This window comes from Heloderma suspectum, chromosome 7, assembly GCF_057233095.1.
Source record: "Heloderma suspectum isolate Gila_16-S chromosome 7, 16-S_ref, whole genome shotgun sequence".
NCBI lineage: Eukaryota > Metazoa > Chordata > Lepidosauria > Squamata > Helodermatidae > Heloderma > Heloderma suspectum.
In genome coordinates this window covers 115,899,539-115,926,708 of record NC_139464.1, presented here as the reverse complement: position 1 = coordinate 115,926,708, position 27,170 = coordinate 115,899,539, and the positions used below count along the sequence as shown (strand labels likewise).

At 44.9% G+C, this 27,170-nt stretch overlaps 1 protein-coding gene across 5 annotated transcripts in view; it reads right to left on the bottom strand.

The window, feature by feature from the left end:
• Nucleotides 1-476: 476 nt before the first annotated feature.
• Nucleotides 477-27,170, bottom strand: part of SEMA3D (semaphorin 3D) — a 281,441-nt gene continuing 254,747 nt past the window's right edge. For 2 of the 5 annotated variants that reach the window (XM_084811190.1, XM_084811191.1), the window contains exon 18: nucleotides 477-4,826. In XM_084811190.1, the coding sequence (XP_084667316.1) occupies nucleotides 4,401-4,826 (426 nt within the window). In that variant the 3' untranslated portion in view covers nucleotides 477-4,400. The other 3 variants (XR_014784492.1, XM_084811192.1, XM_084811193.1) reach the window with 3 other exon arrangements.

Below are 27,170 nucleotides of genomic sequence, written 5' to 3'. Positions count from 1 at the left end.
TCATCTGCTCACAGCAGGCTATACCTGCTTTGATTCCATTTGCAAGAACTATGAGCATCCACATTTGAATTCTTGCAACACCTTTAGTACCAAATATTTGCAAATTGACTCATCAGTTTTCTAATGTAATACTACAGCTAGGGATGGATGGACTCACTGCCATCCAGGGCCATTGGTCGCTTGCCAAGCCACTGCCCACAGCTGCTTGCTGTGCCATGTGAGTCCCTCGATGGCTCAGCGAGCAACTGACAAGTCCCATGGACCCGCCTGCTCCTTCCTTGAGCTGCCATTTTGCACAACAGTGGAGGCTCAGGCATTTCAAGGAAGGAAATGTTGCACAGAGAGCATCTGTAAAGGGTGATCTACACAACATTACAGGCACGAATGGGCCATTCATGCCTGTAATGTTGCAGAGATTGCCCTTTACGGCCACTCTCTATGCAACATTCCCTTCCCAGAAATGCCTAAGCCTCCACTGTTGTGCAAAATGGTGGCTCGGGGAAGGAGCAGGTGGGCTGCTGGATGCTAGCAGACAGTGCAGCACTCATGGACAGGTCCAGTGAGTGCTGCATGGTCCACCAACAGGGTTCCAGGGGCCCGGGTGATGGGAGGGAGGAGCCCATTGGACTCCACCACCATATCAGGCACCCGCAACATACCTAATTAGATCTACAGTATTCACTTATATCAGGGATGGCCAACCGATACACCTGTAGAACAGATCTAGCCCACTTAAACAATGTTACTTGGTTTGTGGCGGTTCCACAAAATTAAAATTTTAGTTGAGGTGTGGTATGTAAAAATTATGTCCCCAGTTTCAATTTTAAAAATGTGTTGCAGTTATAAATAACAGAGATATTCCAGATCTTACATGTTTCTTATGAGTTTGGTATAGTCTGGCTATGAAAGACTGCATGAGAACCGTAACACTGAAACTCTTGCTGTTGGATACTGCTGACCTTACTATAGAAGAGGGGTAGGCAGGCCATCTTTTGGGGCCTGTGGGCACATCTGGCAATTTGAGAAACTGTCCTGGGCTCCACCACAACATGGCTATCATGGGAGGCATGCCTTACCAGACAGAAGTGACAGAATCCCCCCGCTCCTTATTTCCTTGTGCTGTTGAAAAAAGAATGGGCCTGCAGGTGTCTGCCATCTCCATTTCCTAAGAATGTCTCTAGCCATAGGCATTAATAGGTAAGGACATTTTCTTTTAAAGGTGAGTGGGACTAATGTACTCATGGGACACCGTGTTGCCTACCCCTCCTTTAGAACATAACCATCTGTGAGGAAGTTAGTTCATGTGCCAAATTTACTGCCGGTCCTTGAACCATTGTCTGCTTCACAAATATACAGCAATTGGCCACCTGTCTTGACATATTAATTCATGAAGATTGTAATTATTTTTTAAGTAACTTCTACTCTGCAAAAACACACACAACCATTTTCTAATTTGATATTGGGATCAAATAAATCCTGGTTAATACATACGTTAAAAAACCTCAGTTTGATTTCAATTGAATGGGGGAAAAAAAGATGAAATTGTATGAAGAAATGTGTTTATATTATTCTGTTTATATTACAGAGCTAAAACTATGCAGGGATGCTATCTGTAATGCCGTCCCCCTGTTACTCTCTGTTTCACAGACCCCTTCTATCTTACCCGTAGATGTTTTCCTTCCATTAAAACCACTTGGAAATATGAACCGAAAGTCAATACCAAATGGTTAACCGCTCCTTATTCTAATTGTTAAAACATGAAGTAGCTATTGTATTGTTAAATGAGAGTTTTCAGCATGTTGGAGTTCTTTAGTAATGTGAATGTAGTGTTTTATTTCCCCCTTCCATTTACTTTAACTGGAGTCTAACTGACCAGAATGCTCTTTTAATGAAATCCTGAATATTGAAAACACACACACACACACACACACACACACACTCACACACTGGGATGGGGGTTTGAAACACTACAGGACAACCCTTTTACAAGACTACATAAAATATAAAGTGCTGCAGGTTCAGGAGGGAAATATTTTGCGTATTTGCATGTCTCTGCAAAAATATTTTGCATATTTGCATGTCTCAAACTTTGGGGTGAGTTTGGAATAGGACACCTGCTTGATTTAATTAGGATTATTTCATGGTGGTGTGTGGGTCACGAGCATTTATATTCTCTGACTGTGTATCCCTTTATCCAAACACAAATGCAGAACAGAGCAGAACAGTACAATTATTAATCAGAAAGATGTAGGTATACATACACAGCAACAGCAAATAACAATGACGATTTGTCCAGAGCTGAGAATCAAACTGGGGGTTTGCTTTAATGAGCGGCACACCAATTACATGGTTTTCCCACAGACTTTGCTCCCAAGATGAGTAGAATGCATGAGAAACAAGGAAAGTCTGTCGGTTTAGTCTCCATCAAAGCTTTCTTCCATGTGAGGAAGTGGCTAATTTGTCATTTCACACTCAAAAAGGCGTGAAAAGTAAAACTGTGTGTGTGTGTGTGTGTGTGTGTGTGTGTGTGAGAGAGAGAGAGAGAGGGAGGGAGGGCAGAGGAGGGGGGCAGTTGCTAGTAGGAAGGCAGGGCTTTGTAGGGACAGCTTGCAATCTATAAGATGAGATGTATGTTAGTCTTGTTTGATCTCATTTCTGGCTCTATAAACCAGCTTCAATGAAGCTGCTAAACTAAACCCCAGGGTTAACCTGGTGTAAATCAGACTGGCATCCAACCCAGATTCCCAGTCAGTCAAAATGACTGTGGCAGCAATCCTATACATTCCTTGCCTGGGAGTAAAGGGCACTGAACTCAGTGGGAATTACTTGTGAGTAGACATGTACATCTATTAAACAGCGTCAAAGTAAAACAAAAACCCAGGAACATTTTACAAAATTGTGAAGCTGCCCACCTCTAATGCATGCGTTATTTACACATGGACTTTGTTTTCATTTTATTTTAGTAAAAATATAAAACATTAATTCCCACAATGCACCACTGTCTCTAAAATATACAAGACCTTTGCACAAAGAATACACAGCTGAGGAAAAGGCTGTTTTCCACCATGTCGAGTCAGCAAATTGCTTCCCTCGATTTCCTTGGTGGATCTAATTTGTGTGTGTGTGTGAAACAAATAAACAAATGCAAAGCAGCAAAGAAGTTGAAGTAACAGAGGTGAAATGAGACAGGGATGGGAGGGGAATCTTCAGAGACAGACAGAAGAGGTGCTGGCAGAAATCCCATTACTTACTAATAGGATTTGTGTGTGTGCCTCCCACTTGCTTCTTAGAAATTTTACTCTTTGCTGGCACTTCCAATTTGAGTCAACATGTCATCTCGGCAGATGGCCGTCAGACTGGTTGCTGCTTATGCCCTAACAAATAAAGCTTTACATTTCTTCCTCTAAAGCCAGGATTGTTGTTGTTGTTCAGTCGTTCAGTCGTGTCCGACTCTTCGTGATTACATTTTCTTTTTATGAATAAATCAGTGTTATTTCCCAATTTACGGTATCACCTACCCTACCCATGCTGGGCTCAGGAAATGCAAATATGCAGTTGAGTGAAATGAGCCCCTGTGTGTTAACAGTCTGGGGTGGGAGCGGGCATTCCATGGTGAGTGGAAGGTCCCACAGTCTCAACAAAGATCTACAAGAGGGGTGTGGAACCTCCTTCAGCCCAAATTCAATTTTGGAGAGGCTCTTGTGAGGGGCCGAAAGCAAACGGGGGCAGGGCCAAAACTACCAGCAAATTGTAGCTTCAAGCTTTACTGCCAGCAACTAAGCCTTAGGAGAGGCATTTCAATCTTTTAGAATGGGGGGGGGGAGTCACAAGAACCAGGAAACCACCAAGGTGGGTGGGTAAAGGGGGAGAGGCCTTCTGGGAACCCCCAGAGGCTCGAATTGGGACACCAACAGGGTCATATTTAGCTCCTGGGCCTGACGTTCTGGACCCCTGGTCTACAACTTACCAGGCAATATCTTTGGGCCTCTTCTTTAGCTCCCATTTTTAATGAACATGTGTGCAATATTACCAGCACCTCCAGCCTACTTTGAAATGCAGACATCTCTGTGGTAGAAGCCAGCAGTTGTTAAATAAGCTCATGGACTATATTTCTACAGGGAAAACAACTGAACAGCCTTTGGATGCATTAGATAAATTAACTCTTCAGAGCCTGAGATGCAAATCAAATTCATCACAGTTCACATCTGAGAATGACTGAATACAGGTCCTGAAGAAATTTGTCCAACTGCTAGTGTATTCTTCCATAGGGTCTCATAAACATTAATGACAATGCATTGACTGGTCTCTTTGAAAAGCAACATCAAGAGGGAGGGCCCATAAAACCTAACAAAAGTATTTCCACTTGCAAAAATGTCCTCTCTTTAAATAAAATATGCAAACTATGTAGACATGGGCCTGGTGTGTTGGCTGTCAGGCTGGTGGTGCCTCCTGTTCCGTTTCTTCTTTATCTCTTGGACATGTTTCCACTTTGGCCCACCTTTGTTACGCTGCCGCTTCTTTTCCCGGTGCCACATCTGCTCACAGTACTCATCCAGACTGAAGCTGGGACTGCTGAGGAGCTGGATGTAATCCTTGTACCTCAGTCGCGACTCAGCTTGCAGGTCCCGCCCCCGTCCTTCTTCATCTGCTGTTTTCTGAGAGCTTTCCATCTGTCCGTTCTCGATGACATTTAAATTTAACTTCACAATGGTTTGGACAAATGTGTGCTCCTGTGCTTTACAATAATATGTCCCGCTGTCCTTCCTCAGCAAGCTGCGGATCAACAGCCCATATTCTGTCTTGATGACTCTTTCATCTGGTTTCAGCTGTTGGAAAGAAAACAAAATATTGTAAAGCCTACGGAGTTCCTATACACTAAAAGCAGTGAATGGTGCTCCAAGGTGGAGAAGGAAGAGGTGGACGAGGTATCTGGTAATAGAACATAACTCTGATGACGTCTGACTGAAAAGTGATGCTGCGCAAGGAAACGTAACCATGCAACATGCTATGTGGTTGACACCTGTTTAAGCCAAGTCACTTTGCCTACAAGTGTTTTCAGCACTCAGCAGGGATCCAGGTGCCGGTTCTTGCATACTTAGCAAGTCAGCAAGTCACATGGAATGCTGTATGGCTACGTTTTTCTTACATGCCCAATGTCATGTTTAAAATCAGGTGTAAGAGAATCCCAAGTGATCCTGAAGGATACATTGAGATGTTCCAGTATGGTTGCTATGATGCTGTGTCTTCTCATGCACACAAAGGAAGTGAAAAATTTAATTGACTACTGCCTACGTAGAGAACCTACTAGAGAAGAGGTCTCCAATGGGGACCACAGACCCCTCTCTTGGTGCCTACCAGGCTCCCCTCCTATTTTTTTAACTGGCAGGCTGGCACACTCCGTCCATGCCAAGTGAAGCATTACCTCCTCCCCTCCCAGCACTATTTTATTTGGGTTCAAAGGAGTGGTTTTGTGTTTGGGAGCTCAACTGCCATCTCTGCCTTGTACTTAGGTTATTTGGCAAGTTACTTTTTTGTTAGTCTTACCAGTTGCCTTCTTGGAAATGTTTTCATGGCCATGCCCACCATGGCAGCCATTTTTATGAATGGGCAAGTCCCCCCACCCATGGCAGCCATTTTGTGAGTGCCCATGATATTCTCTCAAAATTCCAAATATTTCCACTGGCCAAAGAGGTTGGAGATAGGGATCCCATTTGCGTGGCTGCCTTTTGCCGTGATAGGCTATGTAAACACTTATGTAGCCTATTACGGCAAAGAGCAGGGGCGCAAATGGCATAGCGGCTGGCATTTGTGCCCCTGCTGTTTGCCGTTATAGGCTACATAAGTATTTACGTAGCCTATCACGGCAAAAGGCAGCCAGGCAAATGGCGGCTGCTACGACGGCCACCATTTGCAGCCACAGCAGCTCGGCAGCGGCCGGGAGACCAGCCGGAGCTGCCACCAGAGCCACAGCCGCCGCATCCGCCACCAAGTAAGCTCTGTCCCGGGGGGATTCCGCAGGGTGGCGGGGGTCGTTCTTTAGAATCCGGCCTCACTGGAGTCCTTGGTGGAATTCTCTGACATCCCTAGTTGTGGACCCCTGCTGATCTAGAGTATGGAAGTGAAGAATCAAATCTTTGCTACTACCTTAGCTTGCATATTTCCTATGCTTTGTATACCTTTGTTAGGATACTGACATTTTTTCTATGCTTTATTTCTAGAAGATGTGACTCCAGGTGACATTTTGTCCATGCATGAAAATGGCACACTGCCTTCTCCTCCTATCTCATATTTTAGCTAGTTTTGTACTTTATAATAATATTAAGGGAGGAGGGGGCCCATATGCTTTGTGTTTCTTATTGCTCCACACCTCCATCGCATGCAAAAATAAGATGGAGACAGCTTGTATATCTCCCTTTCAGGGAAGATGTAAAACATCTATTTCTCAAAACAGAACTGCAGAGGAACAAAAGCAAGAGACACTACAAGGGAACAAGAAGCATAACCACTCATATAGTCTCACTTCCCAAAACTGGGAGGGGAAAGATGAGAAAAGACACAAGGGTTCGTTCAATCAGGCCACAGCTTTATTAAACTGCAGCTTCCAAAAAGATCTGGCATGGTATCATGGCCTCCTCAACCCAACTGGTGGAAAAGTGCACAGGACAGAAAACTACCCTAGGGCAGCAAAAGGCATAGGCCGTTCTTCCCTCCCACAACCAAGGGGTGTGGCAGTTACCCAAGCTGCCAAGATGGTCAGAAAGTGAGACATTTCTGCAAGGCCCTTTAAGGTGGATGTCTAAGAAAAGGGAAGCCATGGAGATACTCAAGTTTAGGGATGTTGGAGGAAACTGTCTGGGGGCTGATGTGTGCTAAGCTCACTAAGCTATGAGCTGGCCCAACTCGATCTGTGAAGCATTTGTGTTCCTCAAGTGAAGCATTTGTGTTCCTAGCAACATGTCTGCGATTTCCTATGATTTGGCCTTCAGTCCTTCTCTTCCTGGATGCTAATGCTGACTGTATGCCTGCAGACAGCAACAGCATGGTCCCAGTCATGAACCTTTCTTGAGATAACCTTAAGGGACAAGTGAAGGGATGTCCTCTTGTATGTATTTCGCGTATAGGCAATAGGCTAGCAGCTGTTAAATGCCATGGGACATATGAAGAGGCAACTGGTTACCAGTTGTTTTCCAGGCCAAATTCAAGGTGTTGGTTTTGACCTTTAAAACCCTATATGGTTCCGGCCCAGCCTATCTCAAGGAGCACCTCCAGCAATACCAGACAGGCCGCTCAGCACGATCAGCCTCGGATGGCCTTCTCTCTGTCCCATCAGCCAGGACAGGTAGGCTGGTGAGGATGAGGGAGAGGGCCTTCTCTGTGGTGGCCACCACTCCATGGAACTCCCTCCCTAGGGAACTCCGCCATGCTGCCATGCTTCCTCCATGCATTGAAAACATGGTTGTTCAGGCAGGCATTTCAGGTAGGTTAGGGTATTTTTTAGAAATATGATGTTTTAAAGTAGAATTTTATTGTTTTAAAATTGTATTGCTGTACATTGCCCAGAGCGGCCAGGTGACCGGCCAGATGGGCGATTAAGAAAGTCAATAAATAAACAAACAAATAAACAAACAAGCAAACTGAACAAATTTCTCTCCCATCACAAGACATGCCATCAGACACCCACTGGTCTTCAATGCACTGCCCCCCCCCGCAACACCAGGCACAACAAAGGCTCCAAGTTAAAATAGGGACCAGGCTTGTGACCAGACTGCCAATGTGGCACTCAAAATCAGTATTCTAAAAGCATCCTAAAGGTTATTGTACTCATGGACCTTTCGAACTGCAATTTGTGTCCAATCAAAGAAAAAATAGTATTTTCTGTACTGCAGATTTCATATATTTTGATCATTGAACTTTGTCTTCTCAAGTCTGTTAGTAACATAGAATATGCCGTATTAGAATTAAAAGGGAAACTGCAACCATCTTTTACAGAGTTTGTAATTGATGTAGTACAGTAAACATTTCCTGATGTGGAAGCCAGGATTTTGATTTTCAGACATTTTAACATTCAAGTAATAATTATAGTGGTTGCATGACAAAAATGTCAGAATTAGTTACTAAAAGGGTAGGTAGTGGAACCAAGAAACAACACAATCAAATAAAATCAGGAATTATTATCTTTCACAGGTCCACTCAAGCTGATGGTCCTGATCCAAAGAACTGAGTAGGAAGATGAAAAGGCAGCAGGATTTTCTCCTCGGAAAGCAAATCTCCATTACTGCATTGGAAACTGTGTTAGATGGGGATGTATGAAACTTTTACAGGTATTTCCACAAATAATTTATTAGCAAAGAACTATGGAACAGCAAGTTTTTGAGAAAGTTGAGACCCCCTTCTCTTTTACTCCAGAATAGTGTAGTGTCAAGACTGAGACCATATCAAAATGAGCAAAGGGGAGGACTGAACGTCAAGCAGTGACACCAATTTAAAACTGACATGCATCTTGATGACAAACATCTCAGTGACATGGAGCATGTGCAAAGACAGCAATGCCCCCCCTTTCCTTTCAGGCCACATGTTGAGCACAGCTGCATCATTTTAATTCAGAAGCTTGTCAAGCAGCCTTGCCTATTAAAGCTGCAAGGTTAGGGTGCCTTCCTGCTGCAGCATGGCCCCTTCTCTCAACATTCGGCAACACTGGAAGTCTGACACCATGTGGGAGGAAGTCTAGCTACATTTCCTCTCGTGCCAGTATCAGCTCTTTCTGGGAGCTGGGGCAACACTAGTGTGTGTGAAGGAGCTGTGTTGTGGGCTGTTTCCATCTGAGCCGGAGTGTCCAATGTTGCAGGAGTACAAAAGAAGGAGCCACACGCCAAAAGCTCCCGCATTTCTAAAGGTTAAATTGGAAACAGGCCAAAGAAAATGTGGTGATGTTTTTTTAAGCGAACAAACAATAGTAGATGCAATAAAGTTCAATAATGGCTGCACCAGAATCCCCCACTATTATAGAACTCCATGGAACAGAATACTTAGTTTTGTAACATTTTGACTGATAGCCAAACCTGCAAAATGCTACCTATTTTTTTTATATAGTGCATTTTTAAATGCTCAAACAGCACCCCAAATATGCGCGCGCTCTCTCTTTTCATTCCTTCATTAGATTTATATGTCACCCAACTGACAAAAGCCCTTTGAGCATTTTACAATCATGAAATACCCAAACAACAGTAAAATAACAACTAACACAACAATACAGTTGATGAAAATATTGACACATTTTAGAAATTAATAACATTAAAATATTAAAGAGCCAGCAGTAAAACTGATCATAAAGGCAGCAAGTTAAAGTTTAAATGTCTGCCACTTGAGGAAGGATTTAGCCTTGAATCTAAATGTATATAATGCAAATGCCAGGCAGCTGTTGTTCCTGGGAAGGGCATGCCAAAGATGGGGCGTGGGGGGCCACTACAGAGAAGACTTTTCCTCTGGTAGGTGCCTGTTGTGGGTGGCAGCAACCAGAGAATAGCCTCCAAAGATGATCTTAACAGTTGAAAAAAACAAGTTTAAAAATGCGCTCCTTCAGCGCGGCCTGGTGATCAAAAGTGGGCGTGTTGCTTTCCACAGCAATGGTCATGTTGGTGCTGTTCGTTATGAGGATAGGGGTAGGCCTGACCTTGGTTGAGCTTTTGGTTGTTTGATCGATTTGACAGGAGTGCCCCCCCACTCAGGATGGCCTTAGCAGCCTCCACAAAATATCCCTTCATCAGCTCCTCCTCCCACCAAATCACATGTTCCTCGGCACACTCATTGAAAGGGAAATTCTGATTGTTCCATTTCACATTTCCATAGGAACATGAAGCATGAGCAATGGTAGAGCACAAGTTGTTTTTTCCCATGATGGGCGGGCCATGGATCCAGATGGTATTTCTTTTCCCAGTCTGCAAATTCCCCCACCTCACCAGCAGACGACCCACCGTGGTCGGGCTGCGGGGCTCTAGTACTGCTCGCTTGATAGCGCATGGACATCATGGGGTGCTCACGCAGGAGCAGCTTCTCAGACAAAATAGGCTCATCCACCAGAAAAGCACACAGTTTCGTGAAGTGCTGCTCGGTCTTGGTTAAGTCGGGACCCGTTGTCCTGGCTGCCTGTAGAAACCACGGGCTGCACAGGCTGATCCCCGGGCTCCTGCACCATATCGTTTTGCAATTCCAGGTGCAGACTCATGTGGGTGGCAGTCGCCACAAAAGGCATGTAGTTCATCCGGCACCACAACACGCACTCTTGCGCATCTGGGCCCTTGCAGACCTGCGCTCGGTCAGGACCGAGCTTCCCAAACAAGTAGCTGCGGATGAACTGATCAAACTCGATGCCACATAGGCGCTCCCTCCCTCAGCTGCCTCCAGTGTAGTATGGCCGCACCAGGCTGGAAACGGCCCCCGGGTCCAGGTCATATGTCTCCTTCACCCACGCCTACACTTCCTGTCTTATATAGCGAGTAAAGTTGAAGTTCATGGAATCACTGCAAGGAGGTCCAATCAGTCCATCCTAAAGGAAATCAACCCTGACTGCTCATTGGAAGGACAGAGACTGAAGCTGAAGCTCAAATATTTTGGCCACCTAATGCGAAGAGAAAACTCCCTGGAAAAGACTCTGATGCTGGGAAAGACTGAAGGCAAAAGGAGAAGGGGACGGCAGAGGATGAGATGGCTAGACAGCATTACTGATGCAATGAATATGAACTTAAGCACACTCCAGGAGAGAGCGGAGGACAGGAAGGCCTGGCGTGCTATGGTCCATGGGGTCGCGAAGAGTCGGACACGACTTAACAACTGAACAACAACAAAGGGTTGGAAGGGGCCTTCAAGACCATCGAGCCCAACCCCCAACGTTACTCAGAAGCTCTCCCTGAACAACAATGTGGGTGTGATGCACTCCCCGAGCCATCTCAACTTGAAGAAGGATCTGCACACCATAACAACACTAATCCTTGGAACAACTGTGTAAAGAACATCAGTATTATTGGACACACACACACACACACACACACACACTACAGAGAGCTAAGAGATATCAGCTTTCCAAAGAGGGTTGATAGCTGAGCTAATATTCAAACCTGGCTCACAGCTCATGCTCTCAGCCAGTATACCACATACAGTCTTTTTAGATGTTTTCTTCAATGTGCAGATGATGTCAACAGCAACTGGCAGGGACGGTGTTCTTCTACTGCCACACTGAGGCCTATGTGGTGAAAAGTGGTGTGGGAGGAAGACTCAGCCTGATTAAGTAACACACGGCATGCGCATTTTAGAAATCTCAGCCCTGTGCTTATTGTACAATTGAACTATTCAAACATCCACTGTTGCAGTGAAAGCTTTACTCTTTAGAAAAGAAAAAAAAATGAGAAGGGGGAGGTGGGAGAGAAAAAAAAGGACAGCTGGAAAATTGCCCAAATGACACATTTGCCTTTCTAGCAAACTTCAGAAGGAATAGATTCAGGAGGCATGAAGATGGCTAAATTAAATTTATTCACAGTGGGTAGACTGTACACTGTTTCTTTATGTGAAAAGTATGTGGACAATTCCCCCTCTCCCTCAACAATATATATACATACACTGCCTGGCCAGCTATCATGCAAACTGAACCAAGTTTTGAGACAGATATGTGCAGCTGTTCGTGTGCCACCCCGCCGACCCATCGAATGCATCGTAGACCACAAGGCAGCTGTTCAAAAAGGTTGTGTGATCACTTAGCATGGAGGTGATGGTCGGGGGGGGTACCTTCAGGGTTTAATTTTGTCCTGCCAGTCACTTGTATTGTGATTTTGGGTGATGAGATACAAATCAGTGGCCATGATCCAGTCAGAGAGAGAGAGAGAAACATAGCTACTTAGCTCTTTCCCACTGAAATAAGTGAGAAGAGTGCTTACCCTTGGCTGGATTGTACCTAAATGTACGCTGAAAGAGTTTTGAAGAGGATCTAGCTCTGCAAATGAAAATACAGAAGATGACTTATCTGTCAATTATTCTGAACCCTGTTTGTATCTTCCTTCACTAAGGTTATACAAATTATCACCATTTATTTCGATAACTCATACTTCAGCTAAATACAAGGAGTCAACTCACCCAGCCCTTTCACAATTGCTCTGAAGTGAGACAATTTGGGAGCTGTCTTCGTTCCTTGCTCTCACGAGACTCCTTAGAGTTGCCAACACATATTCACCTGATGCAGAATTCCAAGCACATTTTTTGGGGGGGGCTCTTTCCTTGCCAAAGGAAACATTTGGCAAATACTGAGGGAAGCCAACAGAGTTTTGCTGAGGCCAATGCAATTTCTGATGGGAGTTCTGCACACCTCTGGATTGTCATGAGATTTCATCTAAAGTGAAATTTGAAATCAGTTTGAAGTTTACTTCTCAGGTGAATTCTCCGAATGATATCGAGACAAGCCAAAGGAGTTTCAATAAGGCAAATGACTTTTTTTGGGATGGGTTTTCACATATCCCTAATAACGGCTGTGCAAATTAGCAAACCCCAAGGTCGTCAGGGTTCTCCAGTTATCATCTCAAAGCTCCTTCTGACTTGTTTCCATAGCAGATTGCAAACACTGTTGATTTTTCTCTATGAAAATTTGTGCATATTTTTGTGCACATTTCCCCAAATGTATGCATCAGTTGTGCACACTTTTTAAATGTATGCATTTTATTCCCATTGACAAAGGATGGTTGTGCACATTTTTAAAATGTATGCATTTTTTCATGTGCATTTTCCAAATGCATGGATATTTGAATGGGTTTTTTGTTGAGCAAAGCCCATTGCAAGCTCAGAAATGTATGGACTTCAGGCGGCAGATTGCGTGTGGGTCTGCACTCAGTTCTGGGAAGTATGACTGGGATAAATTCTCATCAAAAACAAATACATTTCTCATCCATTCCACTTTTCAGAAGGATGTGTTGTTTTTATAGAAGACTTGGATAGTTCAGCAAAAGGAAAAGAGGACTGCAGTGCCTTATTGGCCCTGCTGGCTGAGAATGATGGGAATTGCAGTCCATTACATCTGGAAGGCACCAGGTTTATTTACTCTAAATAAACTAAATAAATAAATGGAGAAGGCTTATTTAGTCTATTGCACAGTTAGATTAACCCGATTAAAATGTTTTGATCAATTAATAAGTTGTCTCCCCAATTAAGTGACTAGGAGATTTTAAAGGGTTATTTTAATGTAATTAATTAGATGGGTGGCAGCAGGAACCTCTTAGATAAGAGATTCCTCTTCTCTCACATAAGAGGGAATGCTTCTTCTGACATGGTGCCTGGAGATGTGAAAGCCTGGGGAAAAAACAAAGGGGGGAATGGAAAAATTTTCGGGGAAAACTCTCCCACCCAAAACATTTTTTTCAGGGGTTCCCAACCTCCACATCTCTAGTCGTGAGACATGTATAGATCACCTGATCACAACGAATGCTTTTCTTTCTTTCTTTCTTTCTTTCTTTCTTTCTTTCTTTCTTTCCTTCCTTCCTTCCTTCCTTCCTTCCTTCCTTCTTTCTTTCTTCAGAACTATAGCATCATTCAAATGAAAACTAGTTCTGCTTTAATTAACAGTGCAATCCAATACATGCCTACTCAAACATCCCACTGGATTCAACAGAGCATACTCCAAGGCAACTGGGTATAAGACTGCAACCTAGAAGTCATAGAACTGTTTGACCAAGATTTATTCGATTGAGTGACAGCCCTAAAGCAAAGTAATGAATTGCAAGTTCATGAAGGATTGCACTGTTATCTCAGTTAATATTTACAAGCACTTGATAAAGAAGAAGATTTAAATTGATCTATGGGGGTGGATGGAAAGGATCTAAAGAAGAACCTGGATGAGATAAGGGTAGAGGCTATTTAATTCTGGACTTGACAGGCATTTGATATATGACTGTAGCATGGATGATAACATTAAGGCAGCTGGGGAATAATTAACATAACAACAATCCGGCTGGATGAACCAAAGTCCAACAAGTCCAGCATCTTCTTTCCAACACTAGCCACCCAGAAGCTTCTGGGAAGCTGCCAATTAAGCCATAAAAGTGGAGGACCATCACCTGGTAAACATCTGGCATACTGCCTCTGAACATGGCCCATTTAGCTATTGTGTCCAATTGATAGACCCTATCCTCCATGAATCTGTCTAATTTTTTTAAAGCTGTCTGGGCCATTTTATGGCAATGAAGTCAAATACATGTTCAGTGGAGAAGCTCTTCCTTTTGTATATCCTGAGCCTGCTGCCAATCAATTTCACTGAACAATTCTAAGGATTAGTGTGATGAGACGAGTTTTTCCACCATTCATAAACCTGTACTATTGCTCCTTTCTAAGCTAAAAAGTCTCAAATATTTTAACTTTTCAAGAAATTAGATAATATTTGTGACAGAGAGCTGCTATCTGATCAGACCAAAGAACTCTAAAAGAGATACCTGTGCATGCGACAAGCTTGCAGGGGGGGTTGACAAAACAAAGGCACTGCTTCCTCGTGCTAGGATGCCGAGCTCTTCTCTCTATACCCGGCACCTAGGGATGGAGAAGAATTCTGCCACAGACCCCAATAAGAATTCACGATAGGCTCGCGGGAAAAACCACAGATGCAAATGGCATAGCGCATGCCATTTGCAGCCATAAAGCCCTTAGTTTAAGGTAAATGCAGCCATTTATGGCAGCATTTAGCTTAATCTAAAAACTTTACGGCTGCAAATGCCCTACCCGGCGCCAGCTTGTGTGGCTGAAAGGGGGGGGGCATTGCGGGCGGGTGGGGTGATAAGACGTATGGGCCTCTGATCTGTGCACCCCAGTCGCACCACCAGTCAGGGAGGAGCGGGCCAAGTTGTCTTAAACTCGACCCCCCTCCCTATCTCAGCTCTTTGGCACGACGCAGCTCCCTCCCACCCTCCCCTTAGCAGTGTGGGTTTTGCCGGTTGCCCCTTTGGGAGCCATGTAGGAATTTTTTGGTTCACAGCCAGATTGGCCTAGGACTGTGAGTCTTTTTTGCCTACGTCACACTGTTATGCGGCTTGTGTGTGTCCTATAAGGGAATACAGTCTATATCATCGGTCACATTCCACTTGGCAGCTAGGACGGGCAAAACAGGAAAGGGAGCAGGGAGGGTGTGCACGCAGAGGCACCTTATGGTGAAAGGTGACATCTGAGGCCCCCCGAATGGGTTGTGCGGCTCGGCGGGGGGATAAGGGTTGCCTGGGAGACCAACCCTACTCACTCACCCAGGTGTTTTGCGGCACCGGGTTGGGGGTGACACCGGAAGGTCTACCTCCCCCAGAAGGGGCAGTCCGGAGGGATGGCGAGATCACCGCCACCCCTCAGGCTGGGTGTGTTTTCGCCCTAGAAGTGTCAGCTAGACGCTGACACAGTTAGATGCCTGTCCTACTTACCCCTTTGCAAATATTTCAATAAATGTGGCCCAATTTTCAATCCAAGCTTGTTGTCTGCGTCTTCTTTGACCCATCTCTGCTCGCAAATGGCATAGCGGATGCCATTTGCATCCGGAGTGAGCCCTCAGCCAGTGGCATGGCAATGGTGGCCGTATCACTGGTGCTACGGAGCTGGCCAGTGGCTCCGCGGAATTGCTGTGGAGCAGAGCTGGCCAAGGAGGATTCCACAGGGAGGACTGGATTGCCTCCCCCACCCATGGAACCCCCCTGGAACAAAAGGTAGGGGTTCCGCACATCCCTACCAACACCTCATTACAGCCTTTGGGGTTCATCACACACAGCTTTCATCCTGCTATTGAGATGGCTCTGTCATGGAAGTTTGCAGGCTCTTTAGATGACACTGTTACCCTCCAGGGTGTCTCCCACCATTTCCCCCAGCCTATCCCGTGTTTTCCTCAAATGCAATAAATGTATTTTTCCCAGCCCATGGAACAGGAGTGCCATGACCTCCATGTGAAATTCACCCACAACGGAAGAAACCGCTCTGTCTGCCTGCTGTGGGCATTTGTTTTTGGTTGCTGGGGGCACGGTGATGATGACGAAGACATTGAGGATGGGAGTGGGGTTGCAGGGAAGGAGACGCAAGCAGATTCGACAGGCGTGAGGGCAAGAATTGCCTTCCAATTGCGTCTCCTGCCTCTGCATTTCTCAGTCGAAGGGAGAAGAGGGTAAAATGCCTTCCTGCAATGAAAGGAAACACATCTGATCCCCCAGCCCGCCAAGCTCAGAAGCAACGTCCTCTGTTGCTCCAGAGCACCCTATTAAGTTCAATGGGGCTTACTCCCAAGTAAGTGTGCCCAGGATTTCAGACTGATTACTCAGAAGTAAGTCAGAGGTTTCCCGGGGGCTGCGAGAAAAGAGTACAGCAGAAGTTGCGCTACGAAAACAAGCCTCCCACGCCCCTCCTTTGCACACATGCCAGGGAGGCACTCCCTCAGTTCAAACCATGTGGCTGCCACATAAAGAAGCCCCTCCTAATCCAGCAAAGAAACTGAAAACAGGAAGCTCCGGAAAGGATGTGGGTTTTTGCGGGTTTTTTGCTTAATGTAGAAACACCGTTTGTCTCTACTCTCCATCTTGCTTTCCCTCCCACAACAGGTACAGAGAGTTTCCTCTTTACATCAGTGACCATCCTTACCATGGTGGACTTTGCATTCAAATGACAGCCCAGTTTGGGAAAAAGCCAATGTGAATCTTCACATGTGAAAATGTTCTTCTCATTGTATGCTCGGCGAGGCTTTGAGCACATGAATCGTAAGGGTCCCAAGCAACTGGGCATCCACTATGGATGACCAGCTTGACTATTGCTACATGCTGAAGCACTCAGCTCTCCAATTTGTAATTGATAAAGCAGTATCTGCTGCATCTTGGTCTTAGGACCATTCACACATTTCACAGAGGCAAACCCAGGTTTCCTGAGAAGTGTACAGTTAAAAGTGAACTGAAGCCCATCACAGGCTCCCTGACAATGCACATATCATCACAATTACAGGTTAGATTTTTAGGTGGATACTTAAGCAGAAATGTAATGTGTGACGTGGTCCTGAATTGTGGCTTTATTTATTCATTCTTGTTTATGCTTTGAGAGAATGAGATGATGGCTGATTTTTCACACATATTGAGCAATGCTTTGTTAATGTTTCCCTGTTCCTTATTTCATTGGTATCCTGTTTGCCCAGAGGTTCAGAACTCATTCTGCCTTTCCTCTGTATTCTTCCCCCCTCAGGACTCTGGAGTTTCATAAACACCTGGCATTTCATTACTTGTTACTAGATCTTTAACCTTTCACTCAGATGCTTAATATATACCAGTTTCTGGTGGGCAGAAGAAAAAAAAAAAGTGCCATTAAATTAGGGTAAAGCCATAAAGCTGGATACATACGACAATTGCACAAAGATATCAGTTTACTTGAATAAAGTTGGTGGTTTTAATTGAGTATTATTGGAAAATAACTGTGTTGCATAAAAAGACTATACAAGGCAACCTTCACTTCATAGAGATTTAGTCCTGCTGAAGACCTTGATTCTAAACCAGCTTAACTTTGGCTGAACTTGGCTCTAAGAAATAGAATTTTTAAAACCCACCTGAGTTTAGCTTTATATAGGTATTGGATGCAATCTAGATAAATTAACTCACGATGAAGGGCCAAGCTGCACAACCCATTTTATTTTAAGATGCTTCCCAAGCAACCCCACAATGTTTTCCGTGGAACAGGAGCTCCATAGATAATATGTGCTACTTCTTAGTGGAGAGTCCTACAACTGTGGAGGCACTTTTTCCAGCTGCTATGAACATGCAAATCACCTCTGAAAGGTTACAGCTCTAATGGTTGTGTACCTGGTTCATGCAAAAAAGACGTTCTATGAAAGGAGGTATTCTCAGGAACTATCTTTGCCCGTATGAGCCAGCTCGCGTGTTCCTCTGAAATCAACTGAACTAAAGAGAGTTGTAGAATGCCTAAGTCCCATGGGTTGGATCCAGACTTAGCTGAATGTAGGCCCCACTGAAATCGGGGGGGTCAAGTTACTCATGACTTCACTTTGAAGTCCTATTGATTTTAATGGGAACAAATTTAAACTAACTTAAGGTGCATGCTGGCTGGGCATCCCATGCTGGCTGGGGAATGCTGGGAGTTGTAGGACTTTGTTCTGTCTAAACATGCATAGAGTTGTGCCCTTAGTCTGGATCCAGCCCTCAGGGCTCACCTTGTCAGCTAGGAAATGTGGAGTAGGGATGTCAGAGAATTCCGCGACGGATCTTGGTGAGGCCGAATGCCAGTGCATCCGGCCCTCCGAAATCCATCGCGGAATGGCCTGCCACCCCCCGTGCCCCGCAGATCCCCCCAGGGACGAGACTTACCTGGGGCGGATGTTCCGGACGGCGGCGGCTCCAGCAGCAGCTTCGACGGTGGTGGCGGCTGGTCTTCCGAATGGCCGCCACCACCGCCATTTGCAGTCTGTGTTTTTTTCTCCCCCCCCCCATAGATGTGATAGGCTACGTAAAGATTTACGTAGCCTATCAGGTCTGAGTAAAAAAAAAAGCGTACGCAAATGGCAGCGGCCATGGCCACCACCATTTGCGTTCCCTATTTTTCGCCATCTTAGTCTACGTCAATATTTACGTAGACTAAGATGAAGAAAAGAAAGGGGAACGCAAATAGCGCCCACTATGCTATTTGCATTCCCCTTTCTTTTCTTCGTCTTAGTCTACATAAATAGTGACGTAGACTAAGACGGCAAAAAATAAGGAGCGCAAATGGCGGCAGCCATAGCCGCCACCATTTGCGTATGTGTTTTTTTGTTTGTTTTTGTTACCCAGAGCCCTCCGCGGCTGGAAATCCAGCTGCGGATGGCCCTGGCCTGGGCCTGGCCAGCTGCTCTGCAGAGCCGCCGCAGTGCACAGCTGGCCGTCAAGGATTCCGGGGGGGAGGACCGGATCACCCCCCCCCCGTCGAGGATTCTGGTGGGAGGGATGGAACGCCTTACCCCCGCCATGAACAAAATCCGTGAAAAGGTAAGTCACTTTCGTACATCCCTAGTAAGAGCTGGAACAGCAGAGCAAACTGCCTCAGAAGTTGGTAGACTCTCCTTTGTTAGAGGTTTTAACGCAGAAGGTAGATGGCTACCCTACCCATCAAGGATGCTGTAGCAACAGATTTCCTGTATTGGCAGAACGTTGGAATTTGAGGTCCCTTCCGACTCTATGATAACTTCCCTATTGGATCAGACCTAGCCCAGTTCTCTGTTTCATTTAATGGACAGACAGATGTTTCTGGAATTTGACAATCAGAGCATGGAGACAACAACCCTCCTCTGCTTGTCCCTAATGTCTGGTTCTCAGAGGTATACTGCCTCTAAACATGGAGGTTTCCTTTAGAAATCATATCTAGGAAGTGTTAGTAGACCTACAGTGTGTGAATTCCATAGAATCATAGAATAGTAGGGTTGGAAGGGGCCCAAAAGACCATCGAGTCCAACTCCCTGCTCAGTGCAGGAATCTAAGTCAAAGCATCCCTGACAGATGGCTGTCCAGCTTCATCTTGAATGCCTCCAGTGTGGGAGAGCCCACCACCTCCCTAGGTAATTGGTTCCATTGTCGTATTGCTTTGACAGACAGGAAGTTTTTCCTAATGTTCATCCAGAATCTGGCTTCCTGTCACTTGAGCCCATTATTCCATCTGGGATGATCGAGACGAGATCCTGGCCTTCCTCTCTGTGACAACCTTTCAAGCACTTGAAGACCACTATCATATCTCCCTCAGTCTTCTCTTCTCAGGGCTAAACATGCCCAGTTCTTTCAGTCTCTCCTCATAAGGCTTTGTTTCCAGTCCCCGGATCACCTTTGTTGCCCTCCTCTGAACCCTCTCCAGTTTGTCTGCGTCCTTCTTCAAGTGTGGTGCCCAGAACTAAACACGGTACTCCAGATGAGGCCTAACCAGTGCTGAGGAGAGGGGATCTAGTACTTCATGTGATTTGGAAGCTACACTTCTATTAAAGGTGTCCCCAACCAGTCGTGTCCGACTCTAGGATGTGGTGCTCATCTCCATTTCTAAGCCGAAGAGCCAGCGCTGTCTGAAGACGCTTCCGTGGTCATGTGGCCGGCATGACTGAACACCAAGGTGCATGGAACACTGTTACCTTTCCCGCCAAAGCGATACCTATTTATCTACTTGCAATTTCTTGCTTTCAAACTGCTAGGTTGGCAGGAGCTGGGACTGAAGACGGGAGCTCACTCCGTCACGCAGCACTCGGGTCTCGCACTGCTGTCCTGCCGACCTTCTGGTCTGCAGTTCAGCGTCTTAACCACTAAGCCACCGCGGCCCAAAATAGCATTTGCCTTTTTTGCAGCCACATCACATTGTTGATGCCTTAATGTTGTGTGAAGCAGTACATCCTTTTCATCTTTGTGTGTGAGTGTGTGATTGGGGCACATTTGGCTTAAAAATTAAGTATGCCTTTTAGTACAGTAATTACGAAGGACTAAAAAAATACCCATTTAGATCGATTGCCTCTTTCAGCACAAGTTGAAAAAGTATTTTTCTGCATTACGTTTCACGAAAGAAAGCCTTAAAGCAATGAAAAGAGATAAGGAGCAACAGAGCATTCAAAGTGCAATGGAATCAGGCTAGGTCAGTGCCACTTGCCCTTTGTGAATGGTGTGTTTAGAAAGCTTCCATCATTACAAATCACAGCAGCTCCTCCACTGCTAAAACATTGCACCTGTCCGTGAGAGGAGAGAGTGGCTTCAAAGCCTTCTCTCCTTCATTAATCAGCATGTGGAAAAGTGCTGGAGGTAAAAGAAAGGATAAAAGGGTGGGGGAGAGGGAGAGAGAGAAAGAGAAAGAGAACTTAAATGTTGTGTGGAAGTAAAGTGAGCATGTGTTTCTGTTGGGGCAAATGAAGAATTCTCATTTGGCCAATAGGCCATTGCTTTAATCTCTTAACCAATCCTGCAAATGATCATGCTATGTTTTGAAGTCACAACATCAACGTTCATAGCGACGGTGAGAGAATGCTCAATAATTAGGGAAGCTCGAGGATTTCATGCAGTCCACATTCTAACGCTAACCAACCTCGTTTGTACTTTCCGGACTGAAACGCACATCAGAACACAATTTTTGCACTTCTTGGAATTTTGCGATGCAGCTCTCAAGCTCAAAAAGTGCGCCAAACGTGTATAAAATGCATACTTTAGGTTAAAATGAGTAGGAACATCTGTACAAACATGCGTATTCTAGAGGGAAATGCGTATTTTGTTCAAAAATAATGAGAATGTGTGTGTGTGTGTGTGTGTGCGCGCGTGCACGCGCGTGCTTTTAAAACATTCACAGACTGGTGTGGAAATGAGATGGAATGGACTTATGAACACATGGGAAATTGACACCGACTGGAAATAGACTGGTCTGTCTACCCCTGCCAATAATATCAACATGTAACAGTTTTTATAGCAGTTTACAACTTTCAAAGCACTTTGTATATAATTTATTTATTTATTTATTTAATTTCTATACCGCCCAATAGCCGAAGCTCTCTTATAACCTCTGTAATTCTTACAAGAACCCTGAAATGTGGGTCAGTATCATGATCCCCACATTGTAGGTTGAAGGAAGAAAGGCTTAGGCTCAGCAGTGGTGGCTTTCTGAAGGCTACCTAGTGAGTTCATGGCATATAATAGGCAATATTTGAATCGGGAACTTGCTAATCCACAGCTCAAGCTTTTTAGGCACAATGCTAAACTAGCTGTCATTATTACTTTCAGTACTACTACTACTACTACTATGACTACTTCTTAATATACCCAACCAAGTTTCACGCTGTGGTGTGCAAGTTCTTGAGTTACACAGAACTCTTCCTCAGGCTGGGTACTGCATTTTTTTGAAAAAGAGACAGACATACAGAAATGCGTATGTATGCCATTCAATGGGCTTTATTGATCCCATGCCTAGATTCTATACTTCGTGCATGTCTAAAATTAATCTGTAGTTTTACTGATCTACAAAATAACACATTTGTATTTATATCTGTGAGTTCAATTAGTGCACTGCTTTGAATAACTGCTGAGTTTTGCAGTTCCAGGGGGAAAGCTTTCATTGCTTCTCTCTCCAAAATTGCTTCTAATTAAGTGAGATCTTTTGAACAAGGCCTGCAAAGGGCTTCTTCCATTACAATCTTGAAATAATCTGCAAATATGCCTTAACACTATGCCCTTTCCTATAAACAACTTTTTAATTAAAAGAAAATCTGCATAGATGGCATTTACTAGGAGACTGTGTGGAAGGAGTTGTTGACTATCATGATTTTGCTGTGCCCACATGCCCTCCCCACCTCATCTCCTATGTATCAGCATGGGTGTTGTATCTGCCGTGTAATTCTGTATGAACAAAAATGACCTCTACGTACTCTCCTATGGTGAGTAGCAGCTTCACCAGGTGAACAACCAGGTAGTACATGACACTCAACACCCTCTCTCATTGTTGTAGTGCTAATTCCAAGTGCTATCACAGCCCTTTAAAGCTGGGAATGGCAGTATGGATAGCCCCACACCATTCACTCCAACTAGGAAATAGGCAAGAAGACAAAATACTGGTCTAGAGGAATTATCAGTCACATCTAGCATGGCAATTATGACTATTGCCAAAAAAAAAAAAAATCTAATTGAGTTTCGGCTCAAGGCAGTAATAAAGAAGAAACCTCATAACTGATTCCTAACTCGAAACAAAAGCCAAGAAGGTTTTACTAAACATGTGCCTCAAATGGCAACAAAGCAAAGTGGAGGTCACTGCCGCAGGAAATGGATGCTGAAATAAACGTGCATCCAGGTTAAAAAAAAGAAAAGAAGAAGTCCTATCAAGAAAACCCTCCTATCACATGACTTTTCTCAGCTGTGAATTATAATAAATGTTAGTAACAGTAGTACTGAACTCAGGGGCACATGAAAAATTAGCTGATTACTGGTGGAGCAGCTGAAAAATGTGTTTGACTCTCTTCCATCTGCCGGACGATATGCGTAGGAAGAGAGGGAAAAGCAGGAACCCAGGAGCTGTCATTTCAAGTATATGGCTTGTTACATCCCCTCGAAATGTACATGGCAGTTTGGCAAAGCTTGCAGCCCCAGTGGACTCTGGTCTGGGGCAATCTAACACAGGGGGATCTGATGTTTTTTACAAGTTACAAGAGGCTCCTGCTAAGAATTGAGCAGAAACATCTGAGCTTCTTCCGGCCCTGACACCTATCACATGCATGACGTTGCGCAGAGGAATTCAATGAGGAATAAATAAACGGGATTATAGGATGCTGGATATTTCAGCACATTAAAGCTTTATGAACTAATGATGTAATGGGTGTTATGAATCCCCCTCACCTCTCTCTCAAACATTCTTTCACACACATATACATACAAACATACAGTTCCTACAATGAGCCAGTGACTAGCTCTCAAAACACAGGAACAAACACGCTCATTTGCGTGAGCAAAGCTAAAACGAGAGTGCCGGGCAATTGACTCGTGACCCTTTAAAAAAAGCTTCAAACTGCAGGGAGTCGTACTCCCACTGGTGACAGAATGACCTGGTGACAGCTCCCATACCACCGGAGATCCTGTTCCCTCCCTACACCCTGTTCTGACTGGAAGTGGGATTCCAAAGCATGACCTTAAAGGTGAAGAGCAGGAGACAGCCTGCTGGGCCAAACGCCTGTTAACCTAATCTGGATTTTGCCCTCTCCTTCCCCTCAGGAAACTGTATTGCATGTCACGACGAACAACACATGACCCTCTATTTCTGGAGTGACCCTTAAAAGATCTGCTCAAACACCGCAGCTATTATAACGCTTGGCCAAACGTATTCCTGGTACAACGTGCCACTAAACGTGGCAGCAGAATCCCGAAATATGGCAGCTTTTAAGGTACAAACTACAAAGCAATCTTCACCTCTCTTGGGAGGAAAGTGAAAAGAGGAAAGTAGTGTGGGGGGGAAGTAAATAGTTATATATAAATGGGAAGAAGTATGGCTCTGACTGTGATATCTATTAAGCTAAGAGTAGCCTCCACTTTTTTGGAAATTGAATGAATAAACAAACAAATAAATAAAATAGATGAATAAGAGAAAGCTGCACGTGCAACTGTTCATGCTCTTCCAGTGTAACATTTCTGTACCAGATCAGGTTATTTTATATATATATATATATATATATATATATATATATATATATATACACACACACACACACACACACACACACACACACGCACATGTTTTATTTATTAAAAAACCCCATTTAATACTCTATTTCATTGTTATCCCACTCTTCCTCCAAGGAATGTACATAGTTTTCTTCCCATTTCGTAGACACAACTACCCTGTGAGATAGTTTAAGCTAAGATTCGGTTACTGGCTTAAGGTCAGCCGGTGAGCTTTGTGGCTGACTAACTAGGTTATGCTCAAACACATTTGAAAACACACATTTTGCACCCTCCAAGGAAAAAGGCTGATGGGGTGGGAGATTTGTAGCAGAGGCAGTGCAGGAGAAATTCTCCATTGCATCTCTGCTCAAAATCCCCTCAACAGCTTTCCTTTACTAGTTTGGGGCGTCATTACATATATCTGTTTATAACAGGGCTGTGCAGGGACCCCCCAACCCACTTCGGAGGCTGATTTGGAGCTTTCAAAGCGGCCCTAACCCACCCCAGCCCACCCGGTCTGACCCGCTTTAGACTCCGGAGCCGAAGTGGGATTTGGACATCTGGATTGGGGGCCCCCTGGCCAGCTATGTGCCCCTCTGCTCAGTCCTATGAGCCCTGTGCCCAGTTGCACGAGCCCTGACCCCCCAGCAACCAGCCATGCAAGCGCTCTGCTCCTTACCTGGACCAGTGGGGACCACTGGGAGCAATCGCCGTCTTCAAGGGAGTCGCCATTTGCATAGCCGGCCCCTTTTCAGGCCACAGTCTATGCAACACTTAATTGCCAGAAGAAGAGTTGCCATTTTAAAAGAAAATGGTGACCCCTTGAAGAGGGTGACGGCTGCAGGCGCTCTGGTCCGAATCACCCAGATCTGCTTCAGGATTCGGGATGAAGAGGTGAACAGGCCTAGTTGATAAAATGGTTTATTTTAGTTTTGTTTTGTTTAATGCTGAGTTTCCTCTGCTTTCTTTCACAGAAAGAAAGATTTCTTTCACAGAAATGGTTCATTGCTGTTGTTTTGTTACAGCCTTCCTCAATCCGGTACCCTCCAGATGTGTTGGACTCCAACTTCCATCATCCCTAACCCTTTTGCCATGCTTACTGGAAATGTAAGTTGTAGTCCAACACATCTGGAAGGCACCAGTTTGGGAAGGGTAGTTTGTTTTTAGGGAGCATCCAGTTTTTAAATACTGTATGGTTTATTTTATTAGCTGCCTTAAGTTCCTTTTTTTTAAAGGAAGGTAGAACATACATTTTTGAAAAACAACAACAAAAACCAACAACAAGAGGGCTGAACTTAGGTTCCACTGGTCCACATGAAACGTTCTAGGTACTGTACCACACTGGCTCTCAGTGAAGTGAAAATCCACACAGCATGTTAAATCCAGAAGCTTGGATTCAACAGTGCCCTTCCGTCACTGGAACAGAAACCACAGGTAGAATGCAACTTCCTCCATCTTGTCATTCACCTGTAGCCCCCCAACCAGGCCCCAACTCTGCTTTGGACAGTTTGGGGACCTTCTAAAGCAGATTTGCTTTAGAAGTGCAAAGGGGCAGAGAGGAGGGTACAAGTCCTGTTCTGTCAGTGGCTTCCATTCCACTGCAGGAAGGACACCGTTGGATCCAAGCCAGAGCTTGTGTGGGGGATCCGTTTATTGTGCACTAATTGTGCAACTCCCCTTCATGGATCACTGCCTTGTTGTGGCGAAGGGGCTTGCGTAACTCAGGGAGGCCATAAGCTATGCTGTGCAGGGCCACCCAAGACGGACAGGTCATGGCAGAGAGTTCTGACAAAATGTGGTCCACTGGAGAAGGGAATGGCAACCCACTCCAGTATTCTTGCCAAGAAAATCCCATGGAACGTAACACAAGGCTAAAAGAGATGACACCGGAAGATGAGCCCCTCAGGTCGGAAGGTGTCCAATATACTACTGGGGAAGAGCAGAGCGTATTTCCAAGTAGTGCCAGAAAGAGTGAAGCGGCTGGGCCAAAGCCGAAAGGACACTCAGCTGTGGATGTGTCTGGTGGTGAAAAGAAAATCCCATGCTGTAAAGAACAATTTTGTTTAGGAACCTGGAATGTCAGATCAATGAATCAAGGTAAGTTGGAGGTGGTCAAACATGAGATGGCAAGATTGAACATCGACATCTTGGGAATCAGCGAAATAAAATGGACAGGAATGGGCGAATTTAATTCAGGTGACCATCATATCTACTATTGTGGGCAAGAATCCCTTAGAAGAAATGGAGTAGCACTCATAGTCAACAAAAGGGTGGGGAAAGCAGTACTGGGGTACAATCTTAAAAACGATAGAATGATCTCAGTACGAATCCAAGGCAAACCATTCAACATCACAATAATTCAAGTCTATGCCCCAACCACTGATGCCGAAGAAGCTGAGGTTGATCGGTTCTATGAAGACCTACAACACCTTCTAGAACTAACACCAAAAAAAGGTGTCTTCTTCATCATAGGGGATTGGAATGCTAAAGTAGGAAGTCAAGAAATCACTGGGATAACAGGCAAGCATGGCCTTGGTGTACAAAATGAAGCAGGACAAAGGCTAATAGAGTTTTGCCAAGAGGTAATGGCATGGGACAGAAACGGCCTTGGGCGCCTTGGTAGATGATATGAGGAGGGCTCTGGATAGGGGTGAATGCTCCTTCCTTGTTCTCCTTGACCTCTCAGCGGCTTTTGATACCGTTGACCACGGTATCCTCCTGGACCACCTGGAGGGGTTGGGCATTGGAGACACCGTATTGCGGTGGTTCCGGTCCTTCCTCTCCAGCAGGTACCAGAGGGTAGCACTGGGAGAGGAGGTTTCAGACCCGTGGCCACTCACTTGTGGGGTGCCACAGGGTTCCATCCTCTCCCCAATGCTATTTAACATCTGTGTGAAGCCGCTGGGGGCTATCATCAGGAGGTTTGGGGTGCAGTGTCATCAGTATGAGGATGACATGCAGCTCTACCTCTCATTCAAATCTTCACCAAGGTTGGCCGTAGAATCC